At 38.8% G+C, this 11,053-nt stretch overlaps 1 protein-coding gene across 1 annotated transcript in view; it reads right to left on the bottom strand.

Annotated features, from left to right (window-relative positions):
• Nucleotides 1-2,066: 2,066 nt before the first annotated feature.
• The window catches only part of LOC140169979 (sodium/potassium-transporting ATPase subunit alpha-3-like), a 28,419-nt gene continuing 19,432 nt past the window's right edge, over nucleotides 2,067-11,053 (bottom strand). Inside the window, exons 13-22 of the mRNA XM_072193293.1 lie at nucleotides 10,651-10,837; nucleotides 9,824-10,005; nucleotides 9,547-9,683; nucleotides 8,637-8,854; nucleotides 7,767-8,023; nucleotides 7,425-7,519; nucleotides 6,883-7,057; nucleotides 5,394-5,524; nucleotides 4,330-4,431; nucleotides 2,067-3,704 (exon numbers count right to left, since the gene is read on the bottom strand). Coding sequence (XP_072049394.1) covers nucleotides 3,584-3,704; nucleotides 4,330-4,431; nucleotides 5,394-5,524; nucleotides 6,883-7,057; nucleotides 7,425-7,519; nucleotides 7,767-8,023; nucleotides 8,637-8,854; nucleotides 9,547-9,683; nucleotides 9,824-10,005; nucleotides 10,651-10,837 — 1,605 coding nt within the window. The 3' untranslated portion in view covers nucleotides 2,067-3,583. The remainder of the gene's footprint in view (nucleotides 3,705-4,329; nucleotides 4,432-5,393; nucleotides 5,525-6,882; nucleotides 7,058-7,424; nucleotides 7,520-7,766; nucleotides 8,024-8,636; nucleotides 8,855-9,546; nucleotides 9,684-9,823; nucleotides 10,006-10,650; nucleotides 10,838-11,053) is intronic.

The following is an 11,053-nucleotide window of genomic DNA, read 5'->3' as shown; positions in this document are numbered from 1 at the left end:
GATATAATGCAAACATCAATATACAGTGCCCTCCCAATGTGTATTGTGGACTATTTGTTTGAATTGAGGCAGTTTCTTGCCACCAGTGCTCCTCTGAAAAAAGGGATTTTTATCAAAGTCGAAAACACTGCAATAAATCTGGGCAATAAATGCATAATTTTTGATTGGGGATTTTTATAGGGATTATTATATTTACAACCGATCAAGTGGATTTCACCTAGACCCAAGATGTACCTATGGAAATAGGTCTATTTTTTGACATCTTACATCATGCAGCTGTGGTCTCGTATGCCATCGGATATCGGTATGGCCGATGATCTCAAAACATGCATAAACCGTACAATTTTACGGTAGTTTACCGTAAACTGAATTACTATTTCTCTACAAATAGGCATGTAGTACCGTTAAATTTGATTATTTTGTAATGTGTTGCATCATCTATAGATACATTTTTTAAATAGCAAAGAGCCGTATAGGCCTATTTGTCTTGACAGATTGTGTTTAAAGACTTCATATAATTTATTGAAATTTTACTGTTTTTACCGTAATTTTAACGGGCAAACGTAAAAATTACGGGCTTTCCGCCGTATATACCGTACATTATACCGCATACCGTATATTTTACGGCGCTTATTGGAAGTTCAAAGCACCAAAAAAAAATAATAATAATAAATGTTGATAAATATAGCGCCTTTCACATGTATCAAAGCGCTTTATTCCGCCGTCGTTGCCATACAATGCCCAAGGCATGCTCATACCTTTGGGCGGCGCTCAATGGACAATATCCCTAACAGCTCCCCATTTCACCCTGGGTAGAGAGAGGCAAGTGAGGTTAAGTGCCGTGCACAACACGATGGCACCGCCGGGGCTCGAACTTGCAACCCTCCTGCGAGGTAGAGCCCGTACCGCTGCGCCACCGTGCCCCCAACATGACCATTAACAAATCTGCAAAGCAATAGGTTTTGATACAGACCAAAAATAACGGGATTATATGATTTGAGATTATATTTAATACAAAAGAATATTACACCACTAGACCACCAGTATCTGGAACTTGCTTTAGTTTCCAAGATAAATTTTACCAAATGCCATTATGTTGTCCTTGGACATGGGACACGTCCAAGAATATTTTTTGTGTGGTTATTTAACTTTCGCATGATAAAATTAAAATGACCCCTATCTTCTTGGAACCCCACTGAATGACCCCTCCCCCTTTTTCGGCAAAAAATCGCCACCGATAGACCCCTAGTTTTGTACTCCGATAGCCACAGGTACGTCACTTTCATTTTCGAGTGCCCACCCACCCCCACCCCCAAGGAAGGGGGGGGGGGAGGGCTGAGGCCTAAGTAATTTTCGTTGAACTATAAACATAATATAGCCCATAAAGGACTTGAGCAAGTCTTTAAGTTTAAGTCTTTAGCTGAACTTTTAAGGAACGGAAAACATCACCTGGTAGTGGTATACAATCAACTCGTGTACGGCCTAGTCCTAGTACCGATGGAGTGATAGAGTATGGAAAATGAAACGTGATTCCGGGGACAATTACAAAAGACTGACACAAACATATTCAGATATTAAGTAGGCCTATAATATAATATATCCGGAAGTTTCACTCAGTGCAATCATTATAGGCCTACAGCAGATATCTTCAAAAAGGAAGTGTCGGTGTATCGTCTGGTGTTGCATTTGAAAGATGATGTCTTTAAATTATCGAAAACAGGAGTATAGGTTTACAAGTGAAAACAAGTTGTAACTTCCCGGGGGGGGGGGTCTTCGAAAATGTTTGTACGTGGATGTGCACGCAGACTTTTGGATGCTGACTTTCTCTATACCTACTTTTTGCTGTTTTTGCTATATCAGTCTATTATACCAATTCTCACCAAAAAACACTAAAAAACACCCAAATTTGCCATGGGCGCTTTTAAGGACACTTTTACCCAAATTCCCATTCAAAAATTGGCGCCGGGCGCCGCGCATTGGTCCCCACTGAAAACCCGCCCATCATTCATCAATATACCAAAATCGCCGAAAAGATATATACCCCAAAACCTGAGACAAAACACGTGTTGTTTAAAGATGCAACAGAACAGAACTTTATTTTATTCAACACTAACACCAATCTTATTTTAAGTCTAAACAAACGTTAATTATAACATTTCGTTACTTTTATATCAAATTCTGTTATTCAGGGTGTCTCAAAATGATCAGTCTAGGATAGGCCTACCTATTCATCTGATTGTACTCTTTGAGTTTTGAAGTTTATCTGACACCCAGTATCAGAAGACTTCTTCTTTAACGTAATAACCTTTTTGGTAAATCACATAATTCCTTGCGTTAGACCCCAGATGTCGCCATTGACGTCACGACGAATTGCAATGCGCAGTAGCGATGTTCGCTAAACGATCTGCGCATCGGCGTGACGTCAAATGACGAGGTCTAACGGCAAGGAGTTATGCGATTTGCCGAAAAGGTCAATTCATACGACCAATCTTATCAGATGTATCGTGTATTGAACTTCAACCTTGCAGATAAACCGATGAATATGAAATGGTTGTGTCATGTACCAGTACTAATCATTTCGAGACAATAGGAGATAACTAACAACAAACTATATTTATAACACTAGCTGGAGCGCTTTCACCAAACTGGATGCTTCTTCAACGATTGATACAGTTAAGTTGGTATGACAATCAAGATTACCTGCAAATGCTCTCCTGGGATACTATCATGGCACTATAAGACTGAAGATGACAATTGATATGGCGAAAGCACTCCCTCCATAGTGTAATCAGAATTCTATAGATTTTAGTACCGCTTGTGCGTGTTTTATTTTGGATGAAATCCAAAAGCTCTTTGACGTTTACCCTGCCCGTTTTTTGCTCTCTGTGAAGTTTAAGTGAGAAATTTGAATACATAAAATAAAGCTGTGATACCGTAGCTACCATGGTTACAGATTTAGTGAAGAAGTTGACGCTGAAGGGAGGGTGGGATGTTAAAAATGAGAGCTTTTCCAATATCCAGCAGATACAAAGTGTGGTATAAGTCAAAATATATGGACCACTGACGAGGAACATACACATTTTCGACTTAAGGTCATGATATTGTGGCTAACATAAGAATTTTGCGATGTTTGTATGTCCATATTTGGATACCAACATAAATTTACCACAAATATTAGCATAATTTGACGATCACAAATGGGTTCTCACGACGACAGTCGGTCATGGTATTTGTATTTAAGGTAATATCGGATTATTTTAAGACACGTTTATATATTTAAACAGAAATTAAAATAAGTAAATAGAAAAGAAAATTAGGAAAGAAATAACCTAATAAAATCCGGGAATATTTTAAAAGATGTAAGAGCAACTTCAATTAAAACTCTCGATATGTGTGCATAATTGTATTGTTCTAACGGCTCATTCTTTGAAATGACTGTTAAAACCGGTTCAGATGAGATAAAATCCTGATTATCGTCCACGGTAAACTGGTTTAATGGTTTAAAAGTTGGAGGTACCAGAATACGATTGATGTCGATGGCCGGTGGTGGGTTTTGATTGGTTTTGGGGCAGGGATTTTCCCGTCAATAGTAAGTTTCCATTTCCACCCATCCGCCAGGATTACGACGCAGGATATAACGACGAGTCTCATCATAGCAGAAGATCAGAATGCTGAATGGAATAGCGGTGAACCAATGACCAATCCTGAAACGAATGATATATATCATTAAAAGAAAATGAGTTGTTTTTTTGCAATAGGTCAAGTGATCAAGTTTTTTTACATTGTTTAAATAGAATCAGTATAATTATAGCGGCGCACTAAACTTCATAACGGACGGGTATGTAACTGTCAATAGACCCCTTTTTGAAATCGACTATAACCGATGACCCCCTTTCTAAAGTCGTACCCGATGACAAGGTTGCCCCCTTATCTTTAGGTAACTACCAAATTACTCCACCCTTCAGAATTTAATCATCAAAATGCCGCCATAAAATTCAGAAACTTTAAAATTATATGTTCAGCAAATTTGTATTGTCAATTTGGTAACATTGGGAAAAAATAGAAAAAAAAACAACGATAGAAACTGCAAATGAGCTAACTTCACTAACATCCTCCTTTGCACAACAAAATGGCTAGTCCTTCATTATTTAGGAATATGTGAGTTAGTCCTTCATTATGAAGGTACATTTATGCAAATAGGGTTAGGGTTAGGGGTCAGATATTATATTTGCATATATGTTCCTTCATAATGAAGGATATGCCAATAAAATGCATAAAGCCGTATTATTTATTTAATACATGTTTTAAAAAGCTCTTCAAAGTGCATACCTGAGAGGGTACATTTTAAGACCATTCTCGAGTCCAGGAGTGTATGATAAAGTGGCAGCGAGACAAGTCTCAAAGATCAAACCAGTATTCAACACCCAGTTGCTGAAAGAGAAGGAGGAGAAATCATTAAAATCAAAGAACTAAATTCTACTCTTAGTTTTAATTTAAAAGTATACTGTTATACCATTGGTCTCTTCCCGTTGAAATCCATACATCCCCAAAAATTGTCATTTTAAGCTAAAATGGTCAAATAAATTATGATGTAAATCCGAACAACTTTGTGCGAATTGCGGCAAAATTTGAAAATTTTAACCATGGATATAGTATAGGCGAATCCAACGAGCCAAGTGATGGTCAGAATTCAGTCGGCCTTTACTGGACCCTTGATATAAATGCGTGAGAAGCCACAAAATTTTATTTGTCATTTTAAGCTAAAATGGTCAAATATGATGTAAATCCGAACAACTTTGTGCGAATTGCGGCAAAATTTGAAATTTTTAACCATGGATATAGTATAGACGAATCCAACGAGCCAAGTGATGGTCAGAATTCAGTCGGCCTTTACTGGGTCCCGTCTGCACCAAACTGGTGTTGCTACTGCCCAATTGGGTGGATTAAATCCGCTTAAAAATCAATGTTGAATTGTATTGTGTTGTAAACCTTCATCATTCTTTTGTCTACGTGTAACACGGGTGATGGAATGCAGTTTAATATCCCGGCCATGGCCACATCATTTCACATTTTAGGTGGGATAGACCTAAGGGGCCCAGCTATGGCTGCTATTGAGGTGCAGGAATGCGTGAAATTGGATTCGTCTGTTGGTAAACCCCATACTTTTTTTTTTTTTTTTTTTGCGTTTCTGTTGTTCAATTTTGATATTTTTTAGCTCTGGTACATGCTAATTTTTCATAAATACTCCGTATTCGCTGGCGTATTTGCACGTTAGAATATGTAACCGTTGCTAGGTCAACTGGCTCACGCTTTCTTTGTTATGGCAACAAATATATTAATATGGGGCAGGTGTATGATGAACACTACGGCAGCGTATAACAAATGCAACTTACTTCATTCCCTGGTGGATAAGAGAGTTACGTCTGGTCTTACAAATGATGACATCAGCCCACTGTACAACCACAATACTAACGAAAAACGCAGTGTGACAGGTATACTCCAGAACTTTACGCTGATCATAAGTCTATAAGGAAAAACGACAAGGGTGACATTTGATTACACTTAACATAAAACCTACTGTGATTTTGGACCCAAACAGATACCAGATTGCTAATTAAGAAATACCAAGTGCCACGCGAATCACACTACAGACAGGATGATACAATGGGATGTTTTATAACTGTCTGGGCTTAGAATGAAAATCGTAAAAGTGATTATATCGTTGTAGTTCTTCATACTGACAATTCGGTGATTACTACAAACTGTCCCTATGTAAATATAGTGACCGATGACTGCAAAGCCGTTTTGAACACTACCACAGCTAAGACAAAACACTTTATAATTTTGTATTCGTCTAAAAAATGAAAAGCTCACGACGATTAACTTTTAATGAAAGGGCTCTACAATAAGGCCAAATAAGGCCCATCGACCCTAATCTGGAAAATCTGGAAAAAACCTTTTTGTTTACTGTACAAATGAATACCGACCAATTTTGGGGAATTCCAGGAAAAGTTGAGGAGGAAAACAGTTTTAAACTACACATCGCACATGGCTTGTTTTTTTAAACTGTCAAAAGTAACTTTGTTACTTTTTTAGCTTTTTAGAAAAAAGGTAAAGAAATGTTTAAAAAAATATCACTCGGAATATAAATTATGTGATTTAAGTTCCAAAATACAGCGAACGTAATTAGTGATATTAACTAGCACTTGTTCAGTGCGTATGGGACCATGAGTGACAAGCCCTCTCAGATAGGATAGGTATGTTCATAAAATTTTGAAGTTCAATATTTTTAGCTGAAAGTTCTTTCATTTGAAAGAGAATCAAATTACCTAAACAATAAGGTAATATGTTTCTAGTGCATATACTTTTGAAGTTACAGACAAAAATAGTGTCACCAAATTGACCAAAATTTTGTGTGTGAAATTGTGACAGCAGGCACATGTACAATGTACACTACTGTATGTGACCCCAGATGACCTCCTATTCTTTACTGTAAGAAAGCTGTTTTGGATGGTCTTGATTTACACACAAATTGCTGTTGAGCTAAATCGAGTGTCAACTTGGTGGAACATGGATTGCACTATGTGATAGTTTATGAATCCAGTATCATGCCAGTACCAACATAAGTCAACATCACTTAGGTTTTGGTTGTCAAAATTAATTTTTAGTAATTTTTTCCATTGAGCCCCACAGTAAAGCCATTTTTGGACTGTACAGGCACATTCCACTTCCCTATGGACGAATAGCGCCACCTATAGTGTGTGATATGAGCCTGACTATCTCAGACACTACAAAACCTCCAGTCCTCGTGCTTTGCGTTCTAAGGCCGATTTGCGAGCACCCCCCCTTGAGGAACTGGATACAGTTCTAATATTAACTTACCCATTGTTGTCCATATGAGTCTTCAAGATCATTAACTCGTGAATTATCCCAGTCAGCACGTAGTCCGACCAGGTCATCTGGCAAGAAGCCGTTCTCCGCCATGATGACGAAGTAGGTGTAGAAGCCTGCCGAGGCCTGCATCATACCAATCTGACCATACGACATACTGATCAATCTGTAAATCGAGGTTACAAAATATAGATTAGAGGCTATTACAGTATTTTGCAAAGACGATCTTATACGCACTGCCCAAGGGCGTAAACAGCGGAGTTCTGATTGGCTAATTGAATCACGTCATTTTCACAACGGCACCACATATGCCGAAACCAGGTTTAATCGTATAGCTCATGGAGTGCTAACCCTATGCTCCTGAAACACTATAACCCTAACCATACCCTTCGTAAACACATAGTTGTAGTCCTCCTGGAACATTGTGGGTTGATGATAACACTATTGAGCTAAACAATCACACACTCGCGCGCACCCCATAGATACCCCCCCCTCCCTCAAAAAAAAACCTTTTGTATTTTAATACAACATACCTTTCATTGACGAGCCTGTCTTTGGTAGGATCACGTGGCTTTCGCTTCATGATGTCGCTTTCAGCACGTTCGTAAGCCAGGGAGATCGCAGGCCACTGCAGAAAACAACATCGATAACAAACTTATGATTTCAAATAATAAAACATTCAAACAACAGCAAACGAAAACTTTACAATAAAAAAAGGTATTTGAATAATAATAGTTTTTGTGAAATATTGCCAAATTGGTTCGCAGGCCAAAATGTTTAATTTGTAAATCGTTTTACAGACATAATTAATAACAGTGGTTGAACTTTGTAGGTCATCATATTGTAGGCAATAAACATCATCCGTCCACACTCACCAAATCAGTTCCCAAATCGATACACAAGATGGTGACGGTACCCAGGGGCAACGGAATACTGGCCAAGATGAAGATCAGGAAAGGACTGATTTCAGGAATGTTACTAGTCAAAGTGTAGGCAATAGACTTCTTCAGGTTGTCGAAAATAAGACGTCCTTCTTCAACACCAGTGACGATGGAAGCGAAGTTGTCGTCCAGCAAGATCATGTCTGCAGCTTGTTTACTCACGTCACTGCCAGCGATACCCATTGCAACACCTATACGAAAATAAGATTAATCAGTATGTCGTATGGTCAGATTGGTATGATGCAGGCCTCGGCAGGCTTCTACACCTACTTCGTCATCATGGCGGAGAACGGCTTCTTGCCAGATAACCTGGTCGGACTACGAGCTGACTCCGGCAAGCTTAGTTATTGCTATCACTTATTTTGGTATTAGTACCACATTAAAATGCAGACTCTACTCCCTTCCAGAAACAGAACTAATTTGTTTGGATTAAAAAAAACCTGTTATCCTGCTTTGTTTCAATGAAAACAGTAAAATCTTAATGCTTTACTTAGTTCTAACTGGCAATAAAAGTTGAAGGCTAAGAGTTTGACCAATTAAAGGTTGACTTTCATTCATTGCCAGAGAGAACTAATTGAAGGATTAGAATTTACCTATATTTCATTTGGTAAAACAGGATAATAGATTTTAATCCAAAATATTAGTGTTGTATTTTTCTGGAATAGGGAGTAGCAAAGATAAATTAAGTGGTAGGTCTACTACTTTCCACCAGTGTATTATGTCGTTATAAAATATATCTAGATACTCAATAGCTCTCAATGCCTGCAGATGCTAACGGATACATTGTATATCCAGAACACTTACCAATATCAGCTTTCTTCAAGGCAGGGGAATCATTAACGCCGTCGCCAGTAACGGCCACGATCTGATTGGCTCGTTGGCAACCTTCCACAATGATAAGCTTCTGCTGGGGTGAGGTACGAGCAAACACGATCTCGGTGTGATTAGCTAAAATATCGTCCAACTCTTCACTTGTTACATCTTTGAGCTGGCTACCGTGAACGACAATGGCTTTGGCGTCACTGTGAAATAAAACAACCAATGACAGGTGTTCAAAATAATTGAAGTACATAGCTGTATCTTTGAAAACATGTGAGGAAGCCTGGACTTTTTTCTGGGCAACTTTCCAAGGGGGAAAATTGACGAAAATAGTCAAAACCTGGCTACAAAAGTACCCAAAAAGGTCTTAAAATATTAGGGCGGTAAGTATCACACGGGGGTGTAAGAGGGGAGAGGGAGCAATGTTTCTTGCAGGAAATAAGCTTCCGCCCTTGGTGGTATACGCCACTGTTTGAGTGTTACTTTAATCTGCAGTATGTACAATATGATTTCCGTATATAATATTATATGAGCTGTGGTTGCAGGACATAGTTACCTGACAGCCGCATGACAGGGAGCAAGTGGAGGACATTCATGACATAAATGGGCAAAGCGGCTGGAATCTTGGAGCGAAGTCCAATAAAGGTTATGGATTTCAATGAATTTTCATAAGAAACCCTCAGCAACTCCAACCGAAGACAGGCTTGTCAATGAAAGGTATGTCTATACTGTAAATCCCAAGTGTTTAGGGTTTCTGTAACGCTTTGTAAACGCTGCTAGGCATTGAATTCGCTTCGGGAAAATAGTATGGTGATCACTCTGAGCAATATAGTTTTGACCATTCACCTCTTGGGCAGTCAATATTTGTATACGAATAATTTTTTACGTAACTTACCGCTTGTTGACCTTTGACACATCAATGTTCATACGTTCAGCAATATCTTCCACGGTTTCGTTGCCTTCCGAGATGATACCGACACCTTTAGCAATAGCCTTGGCTGTGATGGGATGGTCACCAGTTACCATAATAACCTGTTTGCAAAAATACATCGAGCAATTTTATGTTAGACTATCTTATATAGATAAATATCTTATAGGAGTATTTCCTGATCTTAGTAAAAAGCTTATTCTGAAAACTTCACAAAAAATAGCATATATCATCTTGCACCTACCTTGATACCAGCACTACGGCATTTGCCAACAGCATCTGGGACAGCGGCACGGGGAGGATCAATCATGGACATAAGACCGACAAAACAGAAGCCTTCCAATGGGAAGTTGACATCAGGCTCATCAGCGTCAAATTCAAAGCCCTTGGGAAACTGATCCAAAGGTAGGAAGTAGTGACAGAAACCTTCACAAAAATAAGACATGATAAAATATACATTAAGACTATTAGGCCTAGACATACTTTTAAAGGCGAGTGTATATCGGAGACTTCTCCAAAGCTATATATACTGTCAAACCCAGCATTGTAAACCGCCCTTTATATGATACACTCATTGGCTATATTCATCGATCAGTATTTTCGGTATAGAATACCTGGCAAATAAGTTGCCAGCATTCTACCGTAAAATGATTTTCCAAGTAACTTCCACATTCATTGGGAGACTGGCAACCCAAGTTAGGGATTTTCAGTGACCTTTTGGACACTTGACCCCAACTCTTTGTCGTACACTCTTGGTAACTGGTATCGGCCCCTGTCACGGTTGAGTAACGGTTGGTTAACTCTGTGTGTATAATAGCCTCCTCAACACCATTTTCCCAAGTATTTCGACAGGGGCCGAAACTAGTTTTCAAGAGTGTACGACAAAGCGTTGGGGTCAAGTGTCCAAAAGGGCAGTGATCCCGAACTAGGGTTGCCAGTCTTCCGATATGAAGGTCGAATTTACGACCGATAAATTGAGGTAATCTAATCATGTGTAGAGATCAAAATTCCAAATTATTATTAATATTGTTTAAATAACAACAAATAAAGTGTGCCTATTTTTTCACTTACCAAGTACACGTTCCCCTAATCCACCAAGTTCCATATAGGCGTTATTGAATGCCGTTTTCCACTCCTCGGTCATCTCCTCTTCCACACCCTTATTTAAGATGGTCGTACAACGATCCAGAATACGCTCAGGGGCGCCCTTCATCACCAAAAGGTAGCGTTCATCTTCTTCACATTCGTGGATTGACACCTAAAAACAAAAGGTTGCATGGTTCCGTTACAAAGTGGCGATAACTCATTCCCAATTAGGATCAATGTACCACTAATACAGCACAAGTATATACGGTGTAAAAGAAAATTTGACAAGCAAATGCAGGCAATGGTCACTTTCCGTAAAACCTATTCCCTTGTATCCCTTCTGCATGTTTAAACTTTTAAGTTTATACATGAACCTAACCTTTGTTGA

The sequence above is a fragment of the Amphiura filiformis genome, chromosome 14 (assembly GCF_039555335.1).
Source record: "Amphiura filiformis chromosome 14, Afil_fr2py, whole genome shotgun sequence".
NCBI lineage: Eukaryota > Metazoa > Echinodermata > Ophiuroidea > Amphilepidida > Amphiuridae > Amphiura > Amphiura filiformis.
This window is presented reverse-complemented; position numbering and strand designations above follow the sequence as displayed.